Source organism: Pan paniscus, chromosome 23, assembly GCF_029289425.2.
Source record: "Pan paniscus chromosome 23, NHGRI_mPanPan1-v2.0_pri, whole genome shotgun sequence".
NCBI lineage: Eukaryota > Metazoa > Chordata > Mammalia > Primates > Hominidae > Pan > Pan paniscus.
Genome location: NC_085927.1, coordinates 38,863,375 through 38,882,673, shown reverse-complemented (window position 1 = coordinate 38,882,673; position 19,299 = coordinate 38,863,375). Strand labels below are relative to the sequence as shown.

Genomic DNA, 19,299 nt, shown 5'->3' with positions numbered 1-19,299 from the left:
AATCATAGAAAATTCTCCCTCAAAAAAACAAGCCTTGGCTGGGCACAGTGGCTCACGCCTGTAATCCCAGCACTTTGGGAGGCCGAGGTGCGTAGATCACCCGAGCTTAGGAGTTCAAGAGCAGCCTGGGTAACACAGCAAAACCCCCTCTCTACGAAAAATACAAAAAATTAGCCAGGCGTGGTGGTGTGTGCCTGTGGTCCCAGCCAGCTACTCAGGAGGCTCAGGTGGGAGGATCGTTTGAGACTAGGAGGCGGAGGTTGCAGTGAGATGAGATCGTGCCACTGCACTCCAACCTGGGTGACAGAGTGAGACCCCACCTAAAAAAAGAGAAAAAAAGCCAAGCCTTTTTTTCTGCAGGCCACATTAACACCCCTTTCACATCCCTCTCACTATGCTATCCCATAGTAGTGTGATCTAGGAGAATTCCGGTTCGGTAAATAATTTACATGTTTTACATCCAAGACAATAGGGAGATGGAGTGCTCTGATTCAAAGGAACACGCTGGTGGAACCCAGGAAAAAGCTTCATGGGAAGGACTGAAAGTTTGGCTGCAGATGGGAGGAGCTGGGACAGGAAAAAGACAGTGGAAAGCAAAGATGGGAGTTGAAAATGTGGAGGTGAAGACACGTATTACAGCAGGCAATCCAAAAGGAAAGGCACAGGCCAGGTGCGGTGGCTCACGCCAGTAATCCCAGCACTTTGGGAGTTGAGGCAGGTGGATTGCTTGAGCTCAAGAGTTCAAGACTAGCCTGGGCAACATGGTGAAACCATGTCTCTACTAAAAATACAAAAATTAGCAGGGCGTGGTGGCGCATTTCTGTGGTCCCAGCTACTCAGGAGGCTAAAGCAGGAGGACTGCTTAAGCCCGTGAGGCGGAGTTTGCAGTGAACGGAGATCACGCCACTGTACTCCAGCCTGGGTGGGTGACAGAGTGAGATTCTGTCTCCCCGACCCCCCTAAAAAAGAAAGAAAAGCACTGAGAGAGGAAAGCCCAGGACCCACTCAGGAACAAGGACAGCAACACACAGGCCCACACCCGGAGGCAACAATGAGAGACTGGGGCAGCTAGGTCACCTCTTCACACAGCTCAGCAGTAAGCAACAGGACGCCACGAAAGATTTTGATCAAGAGACTGATGTGACCAAACACTACTTTAGAAGGATGAATCTGAAGGGAAGGGAAGAACTGATGGGAAGAAAGAGAATGTGAGAGCCGACTGCAGTGGCACATGCCTGCATAGTCCCAGCTACTCGGGAGGCTGAGACGGAAGGATCGCTTGAGCCCAGGAGTTCAAGTCCAGTCTAGGCAACATAGTGAGACTCGGTCTCTTTTAAAAACAAAGAAGAAGAAAAACCAAAAGAGAGAGAATGAGAGACAGGAAAACAGCTTGGGCAGCATCAGGCCTGAAGAGGGAAGTCAGCAAGGGGCAGAGCAAGCCAAGCATTGTCTTGAAGATACCACCATTTCCCTTCAACTCAGCCACAAGCTACCTTTATTTAAATTTTGAAATAGCTTTGCAAGTCAAGCTTGCAACATTCTTTACATGCCATTAGCTGTCTGCTCACCACCTACTCCAAGACTGATGTACTTTCTGAAAAGATGCCAAGTCTCCAGGTACCCAGCGATATTCCAGAAATCCCATAAAGGTGCTAAACACACAATGTCAAATGCATTTAAGGAAAAGTATACAAATTAGGTACAAAGAAAAGCATTCTCAGGCCGGGCACAGTGGCTCACGCCTGTAATCCCAACACTTTGGGAGGCTGAGGCGGACGGATCACTTGAGGTCAGGAGACCAGCCTGGCCAACATGGCGAAACCCTGTCTCTACTAAAAATATAGGGGCCAGGCGTGGTGGCTCACACCTGTAAGCCCAGCACTTTGGGAGGCCGAGGCGGGCGGATCACGAGGTCAAGAGATCGAGACCATCCTGGCCAACATGGTGAAACCCTGTCCCTACTAAAAATACAAAAATTAGCCAGGTGTGGTGGCACACGCCTGTAGTCCCAGCTACTCGGGAGGCTGAGGCAGGAGAATCGCTTGAACCCGGGAGGAGGAGGTTGCAGTGAGCCGAGATCGCGCCACTGCACTCCAGCCTGGCCGACAGAGCGAGACTCTGTCTCAAAAAAATAAAAATAAAAATAAATAAAAATAAAAATTAGCCGGGCGTGATGGTGGACGCCTGTAATCCCACCTACTCGGGAGGCTGAGGCAGGAGAATCGCTTGAACCCAGGATGGGGAGGTTGCAGTGAGCCAAGATCACACCACTGCACTCCAGCCTGGCCGACAGAGCAAGACTCCGCCTCAGACCACCTGAACGGCAGACAGCCTTCTGGGGCAGAATCCAGAAAAGGCACTCCCAAATGAGAGGATGAACTAAGATACTGTAAGTGAAAGTACACCAGGAACCCTAAAGCAACAGGCACATGGAAGATTTTCTGGAATTCAACCATCGCAGCAGAATGCCATTCTAGAAAGACCACCCCTCCCCCGAGAACCCCAAGTTCTGAGTTCTAATCCCAGCTCTTAAGACCAAAGGCTAGATGCCCTTGCCCACAGTTCCCTCACTGCAAAAGGAGAGCTAAGTCACAGCATTTTCTTTTTTTTTGAGACGGAGTCTCGCTCTGTCGCCCAGGCTGGAGTGCAGTGGCGCAATCTCGGCTCACTGTAAGCTCCGCCACCCAGGTTCATGCCATTCTCCTGCCTCAGCCTCCCGAGTAGCTGGGACTACAGGCACCCGCCACTGCGCCTGGCTAATTTTTTGTATTTTTAGTAGAGACGGGGTTTCATCGTGGTCTCGATCTCCTGACCTCGTGATCCACCCGCCTCAGCCTCCCAAAGTGCTGGGATTACAGGCGTGAGCCACCGTGCCCGGCCAGAGTCACAGCATTTTCAAGGTGCCCTTCAGCACAAACAATTAAGTCTCAGAGTTGAGAAACCATGGAGCCAAAAAGAGAGAAGGAGCAAAGATCCTGAAGGCACAGGCCAATGGCTCCAGACATCAGCCTTCAACACCTACACCAAAGCAAAAAGAGCCCTCTGGTCACATCAAGGGTAGCTGGGCCTTCCTCAGTAGCATAACTTGAGACTCATGGGGTCCACTGATGGACATCTCACACTCAGGTTGGTTGGGGAAGGAGAGAAAAGAGACTCGCCAAGCACAAGTTAAAAGCTTTCAACTTTGGAACTTCCAGAGACAGAAAGGATGGCCAGCTACACTGTCTACAGGGCCAGGCATCTGTAAATGGAACTGTCAGTGAGGGAAGTAAGCTGGGCAATGCAATAAGGACTTGTGACTGGAGGGCCTGTGTACCTGCTGAAGGGGGCAGCTGCCACTCCACTATGGCAGGCTATTGCCTCATGGGACTGTGGACCTACTGATGCCAGATCTTTTAATTTTTTTTTTTTAGAAGAGCCCATTTTTATGTACACTTTCTAGATTTTTAACAGCGATCGAACAAAATACCTGGAAGCTGTTTTCAGCCTATATGCTTGCTGCTTAAATGCACCCCTGAGAGTCTGGTGCTTGGGCTCAACTTGCATCTCTGCCACCAACTGACAGTGTCACTGTGAATTCAAGGACAGATTCATTCGGCCTTTCTGAATCCAGCCTGTTCAGAAGCAGAAAGCCTGCTCGACAGGAAAGAGGAAGGGCAGAAACCAGCAACTGAAGCAGCACCCTCCTGGGCAACAATCTGCTGCCACAGGGTGTGACGACAGCACAGCGGTCCCCACCGTGAGGCCTCTGAGCATGGCCATCTGCCTGGAGAGAGGCCGTGTTCCTGCCCAGAATACAAGGGCAACCTGCTGCTCCTGAATCATGCTCTGATACACCTACAAGGGAGGCACCCAGATGCCACGCCAGGTACCTTCCCTTCAGTGCAGACATTAGTCATAATTCAGATCCTTATGGCAGACAAAAAAAAAAAAAAAAAGCCAGTATTTTACTATTTACTAAATGATAGGAATATATAGACTTTCACTTTTACGACATTTTGTATTTTTGAGAAACATACAGTGGGTCACAGTGGCTCACGCCTATAGTCTCAGCACTTTGGGAGACCAAGGTGGGTGGATCACTTGAGCCCTGGAGTTTGAGACCAACCTTGGCAATATGGCAAAAACCCATCTTTACAAAAAAAAAAAAAATTAGCGAGGCATGGTGGTGCATGCCTGTAGTCCCAGTTACTTGGGAGGCTGAGGCGGAAGGATCACTTGTGAGCCTGAGATTTCTAGCTGCAGTGAGCCAAGAAAGATTGCGCCACTGCACTCCAGCCTGGGCAATAGAGCAAAACATACTATCTGTTGCGAGCAGGGTTATTGTGTAGAAACATACATGGCGACCTGGTAGGGGTGTATAAACTAGACCACTCCCGTAGAGCAATCTAAAAATATGTAGCAAAAGCCTCAAAAATGTTTATATCACTTAACTCAGTGAACCTAATTCTAGAAATCTTATGAAAATAACCAAGGCAGGCCGGGCACGGTGGCTCACGCCTATAATCCCAGCACTTTGGGAGGCCAAGGCGGGTGAATTGCTTGAGCTCACAAGTTCAAGACCAGCCTGAGCAACATGGGGAAACCCCATCTCTACAGAAAATACAAACATTAGCTGGGTGTGGTGATGTGCACCTGTAGTCCCAGCTACTCGGGAGACTGAGGTGGGAGGATGGCTTGAGCCCAGGAGGCAGAGGTTGCAGGGAACCAAGATCACGCCACTGCACTCCAGCCTGGGCGATAGAGCCAGAACTTGTCTTGAAAAAAAGAAAAAGAAAGAAAGAAAATAACCAATGCTGGCACAGTGGCTCACACTGGTAGCTGCAAGGCTCACTGCAGCCTCAAACTCTCGAATAAATCAGAAAAATAACATTTGAAAAGCACAAATTATACCATGGGTGCATAAAACCTATGTTTCTTCTCTATACGGTATCTACAGTAAACATTCAATAAATGCTTGCTGACAAGATAGCAAAGCCAAATTAACTCAAGTAGAAAATTAAGTTGTAATCAAATTCTTACAGTGCTGGATGGGAACTTACACACACCTAATTGAGTACTACCCCACTCTTAATTTTATTTTTTATTTTTTTTATTTTTTGAGACAGAGTCTCGCTCAGTCACTCAGGCTGGAGTGCAGTGGTGTGATCTCGGCTCACTGCAAGCTCCACCTGCCGGGTTCACACCATTCTCCTGCCTCAGCCTCCCGAGTAGCTGGGACTACAGGCGCCCGCCACCACGCCTGGCTAATTTTTTGTATCTTTAGTAGAGACGAGGTTTCACTGTGTTAGTCAGGGTGGTCTCGATCTCCTGACCTCGTGATCTGCCCGCCTCAGCCTCCCAAAGTGCTGGGATTACAGGCATGAGCCACCGCGCCGGCTCTTTTATTTTTTAAATGCAGGCACTTCTGCACCAGGAGGCCAGAAGTCCCCATTCTAACATACGTTTTCCCATCAAAATTCTAGGATCAAACTTCGTTTTCACAGAATCAAACTCTATACTGAGTTTCTAAACAACTATATTACACTGGCTGCTGGGGAGAGGAGGAAATTAATATCAAGTCTTACAACACATCTTAAGGGCAATAAAAATAAAGTGCTCTCCTTTGAACCACAATGGGCCAGCTGACCTTATTCTTTTGACACTATCATGAGTAAACAGAGCCACTGAAAGTCAGATTTTAAAACATCTCATTCAAGCTACAAATAGAACAAAGAACCTCTACTCTCTACCTCCTTCCTATTCCGTTAGAAAGGTATAAAGGCACCTCTCTTCAAAGAGGTTATCAGCTTTAACCTCAAAGGTAGGTAAAAATGAGTTGGAAAAGGCCAGAATGCTCATAATGTGACAGACAGGTCTAAACTTAGCACCAGGGCCAGATTCCCTCCCCCAGGTGTTCTTCAGTATCCTATAGGCTGTTTCCTACCAGATAGGACATGCCCCACTGTACTGTAAGGTAACCGTTCGTGTGCTGTCTGGACACCTACACTCAGCTAGCTGCCTGCAGGCAGGGACCAAGTCTTACTCTTGTGTTCATTGCCTTGCCCCACAAAGGATCTGATGGACGGGGGGCACCACTGAATGTTTGCCCACTGAGGCATGTAGCACTCGTGGTAAGTTTTAACAACCAGGAGGATTCAATGAGCCTGTGCAAAGTAAGAAAGGTCACAAACATGGGACGTGACCTCTTTGGAGAAAGACATGCAGACTCCCAAACTGCTATAAAAGTCAGCCACAGGAAGGAGGTGTGTCTCACACCAGAAATCCCTTTAAATGCCAGAAAACTACAGCCATTCCAGCTTGCCCAATAGCTGAAAACAACAGAAGTGCCATCGAGTGACAGTTATATATGTCAAGTCACTGGTCCCTCTTTGTGAACTTGGTAGATTGGCTCTTTATGGAAAAAACTAAGTTAGAATGAGACTTTTGTGATTTAAAAAAAGAAGAGGAAAAGAAAGGAAGGAAATACATCTTTGTGAGGATAGGGGATTTTCTCAGTTGACGTTATAGACTTATTTCTTGGTCAATCGTTTTGGGTTTAAACTCAACTCTAAATTCCACATCAGTTCCCATAACCTCATCATAAGAAAGTGTGAAGTGAAGCGGGCTTGTGAAAACAGAAATGGCTTAGAATCAGACAGACCAGGATTTGAACCTCAGCTGCACTAATGACTTGCTCAGTGACTTTGACAAGTGACTTTACCTCTCTGGCACATGCCATCTACCTTGTCTGTTAAATGTGAGCAAAGCACTGTGCCCAGTGCCTGGCACACAATAAGCACTTGATCATTAGTAGCTATTTTTTAAAAGCTCTGACATGGAGGAAGACTGAGAGACTCAAAATCTAAATTAATTAGAGAAGAAAAGCAACCACTTAAACCCAATATACAATTTAAGAATGCCTGGCTTTCCTCAATTATACATCTGATCATAAAGCATGCCCTGCATCTGGTGTTCCCTGTCACACTCAGCCAGGCTACAGCCGGGGGTAACAGAAGGGCTCCAAGCCTGGGAGTAAGGGGACCCAAATATTAATCCTGGGTCATCTCTACCTTATGTGGACTTCAGCAAAGCATTTCTCTGGATTTCAGTCTCCTTTCTAACACATTAAAGGACTGAATCTGGTTCTTTTGATTATGAAGATTTACTTAAATGTCACAAATTAGAAATCCAAACTCTCCAGACTTGGGAAAATACCATCAAGGAGCAAAGTTCTGACCAGATATGGTGGCTCTCACCTGTAATCCCAGAGCACTGGGAGGCCAAGGCAGGAGGATCACTTGAGGCCAGGAGTGCAAGACCGGCCTAGGCAACATAACGAGACCCTATACCTACAAAAAATAAAAAATTAGCTCTGTATGGTGGCATACACCTGTAATTCTAGCAACTGGGGAAGCTGAGGCCTGAGAACTGCCTGAGCCCAGGAGTCCAAGAGTACAGTGAGCCATGATCTTACCACTGTGCTCTAGCCTGGGCAACATGGTGAGACCCTGACCAAAAAAAAAAAGAAAGAGAGAGAGAGAAAGCAAGCAAGCAGCAAAGTTTTTCACATGGCATATATTTAGGTTAACGATGATACTGAATGCCAATCCCTTATTGTTACTCCCAGGGACACTGGAAATTCAAGATTCTTTCCTTCCATAACCTATCCACTTTAAGGCTTTGTCAATACTCAGTTTCATCAGGAAAAGAACACCTTTCAGACTTTTCTTATGCCAGGTACCCTGCCTTGGAATATAAACACCCCACACAGATTTCTTTTTATTTTTTTTATTTTGAGACGGAATCTTGCTCTGTCGCTCAGGCTGGAGTGCAGTGGCGTGATCTCGGCTCACTGTAACCTCCACCTCCTGGGTTCACGCCATTCTCCTGCCTCAGTCTCCCAAGTAGCTGGGACTACAGGCCCCCGCCACCACGCCCGGCTAATTTTTTATATTTTTGGTAGAGACAGGGTTTCACCGTGTTAGCCAGGATTGTCTCGATCTCCTGACCTCGTGATCTGCCCGCCTCGGCCTCCCAAAGTGTTGGGATTACAGGCGTGAGCCACCACACCGGGCCAGATCACTTTCATACAACCCAGTATTATAATACCAGTGGGTCTATGGGAACCAGAGAGAGAGCTATCCTTTCCATCCAAGCAAGTTTCTGGAAATAACAATCAAAAAGGAAGGATAATCCCAGAATTTATTAGCCAAGCCAAAGCAAGTTGTTCTCATCAATTAAAGCATAAATAATCCATAAAACCCACTGCCTGCCTGATGTCCACTCTCCATCATTTATTCATTCAATACTGAGTGCCTCATGCATAGCAGGCAGTGGGAACCCAGGGGGTGGATCCAGAAATGAGCAAAAACAGACCCCATGGGGTCCAGGTCCACAAGGGAAGGTGTGAGAAGCTACTCTTTAGGCATTTCAACAGCGACAGGTGCTCCGTTTCATTTTTCAATGAACTAAGAAATGGAACTATACTCTGCTTTCCCACATCCTGCATTCAGAGTGTCACGTTCTTACACTTTGCCATGTAAATGCAGAAAAGTCTTTGAGTGACTATATTCTCTCTTCTCCCAAGGATGCTGCACAGTGCACAGGAGGGAAGTTAATTCATTATAGACAATGGATGCCTCAGGGCCTAAGGGCTCAGTTTGGTGGAGAAACCCATTTGGTAAGAATTATCATTTATCCATGCATGTGTCTGTCTCCATAGGAGACTGAACTCCAGAAGACAACAGCAATACAGTGTCTGGTACAGAATAGGGCTGTGATAGATGTCTACAAAATAAATATGTTCAATGGAGGCACCCAGACCTGTAGACTTCTTCCGTACAACTCTTGTCAGCCTGAACCCCACTCAAACTCTTGGTAATGGACTATTCAATGCTCTACTAGATTAGAGTTTCCCCTTTTCCTTGTGGGTATAGAGGGGACACATCACAGAACCCTGAAGAGGCAAAGTTGTAACTGCCCATAGACAAGAATACGCATACACTTGCAGGAGTTCATGGACTATCTCTGAAAGTCTGTGACCCTCAGGTGAAGAACCCCTATATTATATGTTGTTCAAAATTAGACTTGAATTAATGTCAAAATCCTAACCAGCCAAGTTCTGTTCACTTGGCAAAAACAAGAACAAGCAACCCAGGCAGACCTGGGTTCCTTTCTTTTTTTTTTTTTTTTTTTTGAGACGGGGTCTCGCTCTGTCACCCAAGCCGGAGTGCAGTGGTGTGATCTCAGCTCACTGCAACCTCCGCCTCCCGGATTCAAGCAATTCTCCTGCCTCAGCCTCCTGAGTAGCTGGGATTACAGGCATGTGCCACCACACCTGGCTAATTTTTTTGTATTTTTTTGTATGGGTTCACCATATTGGCCAGGCTGGTCTCGAACTCCTGACCTTGTGATCCACCCGCCTCGACCTCCCAAAGTGCTGGGATTACAGGCGTGAGCCACCGCGCCCGGCCAGACCTGGGTTTCAATCCAGGTTTGTCATCTGCTAGCCATGTGAAGTTAGAGAACTCAACTTGCTTCTCTCAGCCTCAGTTTTTCTCCTCTGTAAAATGGGTTAACAATAGTTGCTAATTGCATGTTAGTGTCAGGATGAGAAGAACCAAAACATGACATGCTTGGCAGTGCTCTGTATAAATAAGAGGAAACCATCACTACTTTCCCTTTAATCTACAGCTCTACACTGAACTCCAATTTCATTCCTATTCAGAATTGTACTAGTAACTCCCATGAGATCTCAGGGAACAAAACAGAAAATAAGGGGCTCTAAGAATGTATAACATCACAAAATACAGCCCCAGTTTTCCCCCTGAATCAAATGCTTGGTTTTAACCTATGAAGGCCCATCTGAGAAGACAGTAGGCAATCCCTTTCTGTCTAAATCCAGGTCAGCTGTCAGCACACAATTGTTCTATTAGACCAAGTCAATTTTTAGAGGCAGGCCTGTTAAGTTAACTTAAAATGGAGATGAAAAGAAAGTGTTTGATCAAATGCTAAACTGCAGAAGCACACTGACAGGGAAACAAAGCAGAGGAATTAGTTTCCTAAAATTACTCTCTGTGATACCTTTACTTAACATCGGATATTTAAGGACCTTGATCAGCCCTTTTAACCCACCACCTAGCTCTCTACCCACCCCTAATAGCTAAAGGAACTGACTTAGTTCTTAAATGTCCTCAGCTTCTCTCTGTTTTCAAGTCCATTCAGCATTTAACCTAGGACCCAGAAAGGCTGAATTTAAAGTTACACAGAACCTGTCATTCAGATTCCTTCTACAAATGAATTTCTCAAGCTTTTCTAAATATTTGACTTCAAGCAAAAAAAAAAAAAAAAAATGCATTTCCACTTTAAAACAATCTTTCATCTCTAGCAATGCAAATTTTCTTTGTTTAACCAATCCACATATCACTAGCCAGTGTTTAATCGGGCCTTTATTTAACATCACCAACCATGTGAGTTGCACAGCCAAGTCTGAAAGTTTCAGATAATGATCTCATTAACAGCAACAAATTGGTTCAAAGATGAAATATATATCAATATATCTAAGAACCCTTTAAAGTCCCACACTTCAGAACTACAGGAGAAGTGTAATTAATTTCTCCAGCATTCAAACTGTATGCCTGACACTCTTACAAGCAAACAGGCTTTAATAATGCATAAATACATGAGATAATAAAAGTAACTAATAGCATTTCATACCCACAAATTGTTTTCACCACAACTTTCACAGATGGAGACATTAAAAAAAAAAAATTCTTCATTCAGATTACACTGGTGACCTTGGGATAGTTATTTAAGCCTAAAACGCAAAGGAGAAGAACCAAGATTCCTGATGACGAATCCTAAGGTTTGAATTACTACCTCCCTCCCTCTTGCACTCTCTCTCTCTCTGACACTGACAGACACAATTCTTAACTAGGCTTCCCCTACCCTAACCCATGGAAATGACTGAACAGGTACTCTAGTTAGAATTATCTAGGCAAACCAGACTATGATAAGGTATCTACTATACAAATATATGTATACATACACACACACACACACACACACACTCTCTCTCTCTTCATTGGCATATAATAAGGAGGGGGGTTAAAAATCAGTAATACAAACAAATTCCTTATCTTAGAATTCTTAAAGGTGACACTCCTAAACAGGTTTTTTCTCCCCTAAACCATGAATAAATAATACTGCTACAGAACCCCAGTGGAAATAACAAAAGCAATGCTATAGTGCTACTATTTAGCTTTAGTTATAGGAAAATGAACTCTGCTCTGAGACGATAAAACACTAAGCAGCAAATCACAGTTTTTGTTTGTTTGTTTGTTTTTGAGAGAGTGTCTCGCTCTGTTGTCCAGGCTGGAGTACAGTGGTGTAATCATGGCTCACTGCAACCTCAGCCTCCCAGGCTCAAGCAATCCTCCCACCTCAGCCTCCCAAATAGCTGGGACTACAGGTGCACACCACCATACTGGGCTACTTTTTTTTTTTGTAGAGACCAGGTCTAACTGTGTTGCCCAGGCTGGTCTCAAACTCCTAGGCTCAAGCAATCCTCCTGCCTCAGCCTCCCAAAATGCTGAGACTACGGGCGTCAGCCACCATGCCTGGCTACTATTTTCTTTTAAGATAGTAAATAAAAGGAAGTTTTGAAAAGTTCAATGAGACTGTGTCACCAGGGCACAGTGAAAGCCTCAGAGAAAGACAAGAAGTTACAATGAGCAAGAGTTAAGATTCAAACTATTCTTGAAGACTGTGGATAAAATGTTTGGGAATCTTCAGCATAGCATCATCTCTAAAGCTTATAAAGGTTTTTCAAGATAGTAAACAAAAGGAGGTTTATTTAAAGACAGTAAATAAAAGGAGATTTTGAAAAGTTCAGGTTACTTAGAAAACATGATTAATCCAAAGCTGGACAGCAATTTATTCCTTCTGCTTTCTCATTTCTCACCAAAAGAAAATGTTATATTCCCTCTCAGCGGCCCTAAAACATCATCAGCCTTCCTTACAAAAAACTTTTTCAGGGCTGCCAGACAAGGTCCACACCAATTCCTTCAATCAAACAGTATTTGCAGAACTCATAAAAGCACGCTAGCCTTTGTACACACACATCCCTGAAAGCCACACTGCACTCTGTCCGCAGAAACAGGGAGGTTCAACAAGTCAGCCACCACAATAAAGTTACTAAAGATACGAGGTGCACCATGAAATGACTATTCAGACAGCTCAGATAAACTCACCAACATTACTGCAGCTATAAGGGAATTAAGGACACCTATTAGTGATTGCTTAACAAGTAAACTTATTAAATACCATTTAAGTCACTTTACTTAGCAACTATTGACTTTTTTTGGGGGGGGCTAGGCTAATGGACTACAAAAGAGTTAGATAAGCACTTCAAAAAGTTTCAGAAGAGAATAGATTCCTTCTGCCAAATTCACATATTATCTCTCTACTCACAAGGATAAAATAGTTACAAATGGTGTTTAAACTGCTAATTTTGTATTAAATGGTGAACCCAAGATTATCTCCAAAGCATAACACTCCTCATAATGGATAGCTCGCTCACCAGACAAACTACTGTTGAGAAAGAGTGACACGTTAAAACATTGCAGATAAAAACTGCAAACTTCAAAAGTCTCCTTCAAAAAGTCAAGTGCCACGCTAAAGCGTCTTTTTTTTTTTTTTTTTTTTTAGAAGGCTGTAAATCAAACATTTCTAAAACCATCAGGACACAATGAAGCCTCAAAGACAAGAAGTTGCCAAGGAGCAAGACTTAAATGTTTAGGAATCTTCAGCAAAGCATCATCTCTAAAACTTATAAAGATCATAATTACAACTTTTTTTAAGTCCAAAAGCATTAACATAGATAGTCAAAGGGCTCAATGAAGGAGTTTCCTCTTCTATTTACCCCACAGAAGTTTTCGGATGGGGATAAGAGCCCGGTAAGGCAATGCTGCTGATTAATCGCATGGGCCTGGGTACCTCCTCCAGCTTTGTAAGGGCACACCTCTACGGAGTCAAGCTGCACAGCTCTCCCTGTCCTATGAAGGCAGGGCTTTGAGTCTGCACCCAAGGAAGGAAAAGGACACCACGGAACAGGCTGTCTACGCTGCGGGCTGCTATGCAATCATTCCATGGAGTCCCCTTCTTTTCATTCATAACTCACCCAAGAGTAAAGCACAGAAGGCCCACAAAGCTTAGGCCCTGCAGACATCCGATCACCCCAAAGATTCAAAGACAAGCCAAACTTTACGAATCGCCCCCATCCGAGGCGCGCATATTAACTGCCATTATTAGTGCGCTGGCTGTCTAGTAACAAGTTGATAAAATCACGGCCAAGGAAGCGGGAAGACATCCACCCAGCTAACCATCCGCAGAAGCTTCAGTTGAGAGTCCCTCCTCCAAAGAGTAAGCACGGCTTAAAGGTCTCCCTAGCCAGTTTCCTTTGGAATGCAGATCTCTTTCATTTGGTCCAAGGTGGAGGCCCTGTCAGTGAGATACCCCATCTCCCCATTTGCAGGCCCTTCGCATCAGTCTTTGGCCGAGGGACGGGCAGGCGGTATCCCTCCCACCCTCTGTAATGTGAGGCATGCAGCGAGGGCTGCCTTCCATTGCCACTCCAGGGAACCCCCGATCCCCACTCCTCGACCAGCTCCGCCTCCTCCCCTGCCTGCTGCTGCTTGTCCAGAGCCCCGCAGAAGGGTCACCGGCGCCCAGGTGAGGCGGACGGCAGGTTCCGGGGAAGAACCCGACGTTGTGCAGCCCTTCAGACAAACCTGGCCGCACCCAAAAAGAACATGCATGGATGGAAAGCAAAGCCTGCAACCTGAAACGAGCCACCCCATCCCTCATCACTTGTCTTTTCAAAGTTGGCATTCAACAGGTAGTTCCCGGGACTTCCACCTGAGGCAGACCTAAATACCCAACCGGCCAAGGGGGCTGCCCCAGCATGGGTGCCGGGCCCAGGATGCCCCTCCCGCCCCGGGGCTCACAGGAGCTCTAGCCCCCACGTGCGCTCGCCCCCCGCGGATGCGTCCCGGAGGCCGCGTCCCGCCCGCCTGCCCGCCCGCAGGGGAGGGATGCCGCCGGCCTCTCGGCCACCCCTCCCGCCCGCCCGCCAGTCAGGCAGCCCGCGGCGGGGTCGGCGGGCGCAGCCCCCGGAGCCATCTTGTGGCGGAGGCGGCGCGGGGCCCGGGCGGCGGGCAGCTACCTGCACGATCTCGCCCTCGGCGCTGAGCGTGGCCCCGGCCCGCGAGAAGCGGCCCGTGAGGCCGGTGGTGTAGGTGGTGTAATCGCCGCTTGGGCTCGACTCGAACAGCACCACCTCCACGAACGCCGTCTCCTTGGCCCGCGCCGCGCCGGGCCCCGCGGCCGCCAGCAGCAGCCCGAGCAGCAGCGGCAGCGGCGGCGGCGGCGGCAGGCGGCTGCACCGGAGGCCGCGGGGGCGGCGGCGCAGGCGGCGGCGGCGGCGGCCCGGGGCCCCTGGGCGCCCGCCCGAGCGCGGCCTCATGGTCCTGCGGCGGGAGGGCGCGGAGGGCGGGCGCGGCCGGGCATAGTCGCGGGCCGGCTGAGGACCGAACGCGGGCGGACGCCTCACAGCCCCATCACGGCGGCGGCGGCGGCTTTGTGGGTCGCAGGCTCAGCTCGGCTCCCCGGGCCGTCGCGCCGCGGCCCTTTCATCTGCTCCACGTGAGGGGTTATCCCCGCCCCGGCAGCGTCGTGACCCGCTCTCCCCTCCCTCCCCGCCCTCGGCCTCCGCAGCCGCCGCCGTGGGGAGTGAGAAGGCGGGGCAGGCGCGCCTGCGGCGAGAGGCGGGTCCCAAAGGCCGAGAACGCCCCTCCCCTCCCCGCCCCGGTTTCTATCTGTGCTCCGCCCCTTTATCCTCGCTCCGCCCCATCATCCCAGCTCCGCCCCCCGCCCGCGGTCTGCGCTCCGCCCCGTCGTCCTCGCTCCGCCCCCGCCCGCCGTCTTGCTCCACCCCATTATTCTCGCTCCGCCCCCCGCCCGTTGTTTCTACTCCGCCCCTTCGTCCGCGCTCCGCCCCTTCGTCCGCGCTCCGCCCCCGCTGCGCTCCGCCCCCTACGGCAGACATTTCTCCTCGCGGTTGCTAGAGTTCGGCGGGAACCGGGACCGCAACCTGCTCCGGGCGATGCGCGTCCTCTCTGGAGGCGCCACGCGTCCTGGTCCGGTGCAGGAGTTAGGGCCATTTGGTCTGGAAAGGCCTCGTCCTTCCTGGTTCCCCCGCCCCAATTCACAGTTCCCAGGAAGCTTGATCGCCCGCTCTGGGCGCTCCATTCCCACCGCCACCTCCAGGATCGAACGGGGAAGGCCGGGATGGTCAGGGGCAGTTTGCAGCTTGGGTCGTGTCCAGTTCTTGCACAGGTGTCGCCTAGACAGCTTCTCTGTATGAAGTCTGCACTGAAGGAGTGGGGAAGACCTTGAGGACCTTCTGATGGAGTTCATCTTTCTGCAGCCCCGGAGACTGTAATTCAGACACCGCCCCCAAAAGAAGTCTGGAAACTTTGAGTCTCGCCACGTGCAGGACAGAGGAGTCCAACACCATTATCACCCTCTATGCACAGACTGCTGGCTGCCACACTAACATATCTAAGGCACGTGCTCAAGGGCTCAGAGGTTCCCAGTCACCCAGAAAATAAACTTTTAATTCCCTGCCCCTTTTTGGAACATGCCTTTTCCTTCCTCATCTAGTCCTCTGAGAATTGAACCCCTCCTTCAAAAGCCAGATCCAATTCCCACTTCCTCCGTGGAGTCTTCCTTCCCTGGCCAGAATAGCTTTGTTCAGATATTTGCAAATATTTGGTTAGGATGAATCTGCTTCTACTTGCTACCACACCCAAAATGTTAAAAAGACAAAAAGAAAGAAAGAAAACTCATTAAGAATTTTCTTGAGTAAACAACTTACCAAGGTTACATTTGAAAGCTGAAAAAAAAAAAATTTAACGTGCAACAGAAAACACACTTGAAAAAAATCCACAGATCTCTATTACCACATTTGGACCACCCAGAGCTTCCGCTCAGGAGGGAGGCACCTGGGAAAGCAGGACTCTGGAGGGAGTGGCTTTTTAGTTTCTCCAAAACCGGGCCTAACCAGTGCTGCCTGCAACTGGGCACCATCGGTCCTGACAATGACCCCCACAAGGTCTTCTTATTTTTTTCATTTAGATACAGCGTCTCCCTCTGTCGCACAGGCTGGCGTGCGGTGGTGTGATCACAGCTCACTGTGCCCAAGTATCGAACTCCTGTGCCCAAGTATCCTCCCAGCTTAGCCTCCTGAGTAGCTGGGACTACAGGTGCCACACCCAGCCTCCATCCAGTTCTTAATTAAGGGGGAGGGCAAATCTCTATAGCTCATGGATGACACTTTGCGATATTTAAAATTCAAAGGCACCCACCACCAACTGATAAATGGATAACCAAATGTGGTCTATCCCTGCAATGAGATATTATCCATCAAGAAATGAAATACTGGCTGGGCGCAGTGGCTCACGCCTGTAATCCCAGCACTTTGGGAGGCCGAGGCGGGCGGATCACCTGAGGTCAGGAGTTCGAGACCAGCCTAGCCAACATGGTGAAACCCCGTCTCTACTAAAAAATACAAAAATTAGCCGGGTGTGGTGGCAGGTGCCTTAATCCCAGCTACTCGGGAGGCAGAGGCAGGAGAATCGTTTGAACCCCGGAGGCAGAGTTTGCAGTGTGCCGAGATCAAACCATTGCACTCAAACCTGGGGGACAAGAGCGAGACTTCTCTCAAAAAAGAAAAGAAAAGAAATGAAATGAAATACTTGGCTGGGCACGGTGGCTCACGCCTGTAATCCCAGCACTTTGGGAGGCCAAGGCTGGTGGATCACCTGAGGTCAGGAGTTTGAGACCAGCCTGGCCAACATGGCAAAAACCCATCTCTACTAAAATTACAAAATTTAGCTGGGCATGGTGGCATGTGCCTATAATCCCAGCTACTCAGGAGGCTGAGGCAGGAGAATCCCTTGAACCTGGGAGGCAGAGGTTGCAGTGAGCTGAGATCGCACCACTGCACTCTAGCCTGGGAGACAGAGTGAGACTCCATCTCAAAAAAAAAAAAAAAAAAGGAAATGAAATATGAATACATGCTACAGCATGGATGAACCTTGAAAACATTATGCTAAGTGAAAGAAGCCAGACCCAAAAGCCCACATATTCTATGATTCCATCTATATGAAATGCCCAAAATAGGCAAATCTATAGGACAGAAAGTGGTTGCCAGGGGATAGGGGGAGGCAGGAATGGGTAGTGACTGCTAATGGGTTTCTTTGGAGGGTGATGAAAATAGTCTAGAATTAGATAATGGTGATGGTTGCACAACTCTGTAAATATACTAAAAACCACTAAATTGTACACTTTTAAAGGGTAAATGTTGTGGCATATGAATCTTTTTTTTCTTTTAGAAACAGGGTCTCACTGTCAGGAGAGTGCAGTGGCGCCATCACGGCTCACTGCAGCCTCCACCTCCTGGGCTCAAGTGATCTTTCAGCCTCAGCCTCATGAGTAGCTGGGACTACAGGTACACACCACTACACCAAGCTAAATTTTTAATTTTTAATTTTTATTTGTAAAGACAGGGTTTTGCTATGTTGCCCACATTGGAATCAAACCCCTGAGCCCAAGCAATTCTCCCGCCTGAGTCTCTCAAAGTGCTGGGATTAACAGGCATGAGCCACCACACCTGGCTGGCATGTGAATTATATCTCAAAATAGCTGTTAAAAATATTTCCATCTGGGCACGGTGGCTCACGCCTGTAATCCCAGCACTTTGGGAGGCTGAGGCAAGCAGATCACTCGGCAGCAGGAGTTAGAGACCAGCGTGGCCAACATGGTGAAACCCCGTTTCTACTAAAAATACAAAAACTATTCCGGTGTGGTGGTGCACACCTGTAGTCTCAGCTACTTGGGAGGCTGAGGCGGAGGTTGCAGTGAGCCGAGATTGTGCCACTGCACTCCACCCTGGATGACAGAGCTAGACTCTGTCTCAAAAAAAAAAAAAAAATCCGTCTTTAGTGGTATTTTCATGCAAAACACACACACACACACACACACACACACACACACACACACAGGATACAGCATAAGGATATCCTCTGCTCTTTGAAGTCTTAGCGCACATTTCACACCCTCAACAGGGACTACCCTGGCAATGCTATTTTAAACTGCAACGTGCCCCCTGTCATTCACTCCTATCCTCCCTTGGCCTGCCTTCCCCTACCCCTGTGACATTTATCACCTTCTAACATACTAAATAATTTGCATATTTATTTTTGTCTGTCCTCCACACCCCACATGCACACATACCAGAGAACAAGCTCTGTAATGAGAGATCTTTGTCTTGTTCAGCGACTTAGGCCGAGGCTGCCTGACCCAGAGTAGGCACTCAATAAATATTTGTTGCATGAATTAATAACTAAATGAATGAGTGATAACCTCATCAATTTGTATACCTCCCATTTTGCAAACATTTGGGGCAGCTTGTTAACAGCTGCATTGGAGCATTGGGCTTCATGGGACCAAAATAAATTCTGAGTGTGGAGAAGAATGACCATCCTTTCCTCAAGAAATGCAATGCAAACCCACGTAAGGGTCAGAGAACAAATCAGTTTTGATTTTTTAAAGTCTGCTTAAAGAAAGATATGAGGCCAGGTACGATGGCTCATGCCTGTAATCCCAGCACTTTGGGAGGTCAAGGAGGGCGGATCACTTGAGGCCAGGAGTTCGAGACCAGCCTGGCCAACATGGCAAAACCCCATCTCTACTAAAAATACAAAAAAATTAGCCAGGTGTGGTAGCACATGCCTATAGTCCCAGCTGCTTGAGAGACTGAGACAGGAGAATCGCTTGAACCCAGGAGGCAGAAGTTGCAGTGAGCCGAGATCATCCCAGTGCACACCAGCCTGGGCAACAGAGTGAGACTCTATCTCAAAAAAAAAAAAAAAAAGAAAAGAAAAAGAAAAAAAGAAAGAGAGACAGAAAAGGAAAGATATGAAAGCTGGGCACTGTGGCATGTGCCTATAATCCCTGCTACTCAGGAGACTGAGGTAGGAGGATCCCTTGAGCACAGGTGTTCAAATCCAGCCTGGGCAATATGGCAAGACCCCATATCTCCCTTTTTTTTTTTAATTTTATTTTATTATTATTATACTTTAAGTTTTAGGGTACCATGTGCACAATGTGCAGGTTAGTTACATATGTATACATGTGCCATGCTGGTGTGCTGCACCCATTAACTCATGGTTAATGGGTATATCTCCTAATGCT

At 47.8% G+C, this 19,299-nt stretch overlaps 1 protein-coding gene across 2 annotated transcripts in view; it reads right to left on the bottom strand.

Moving 5' to 3' along the window:
- ZNRF3 (zinc and ring finger 3) overlaps positions 1-19,299 on the bottom strand; it is a 221,205-nt gene that overhangs the window by 158,975 nt on the left and 42,931 nt on the right. Inside the window, exon 1 of one of the 2 annotated variants that reach the window (XM_034948527.3) lies at positions 14,207-14,734. The exons of the other annotated variant lie outside the window; for it this stretch is intronic. Within the exon in view, the coding sequence (XP_034804418.1) occupies positions 14,207-14,506 (300 nt within the window). The 5' untranslated portion in view covers positions 14,507-14,734. Of the gene's footprint in view, positions 1-14,206; positions 14,735-19,299 lie in introns of those variants that run through there. 2 annotated transcript variants of the gene reach the window in all.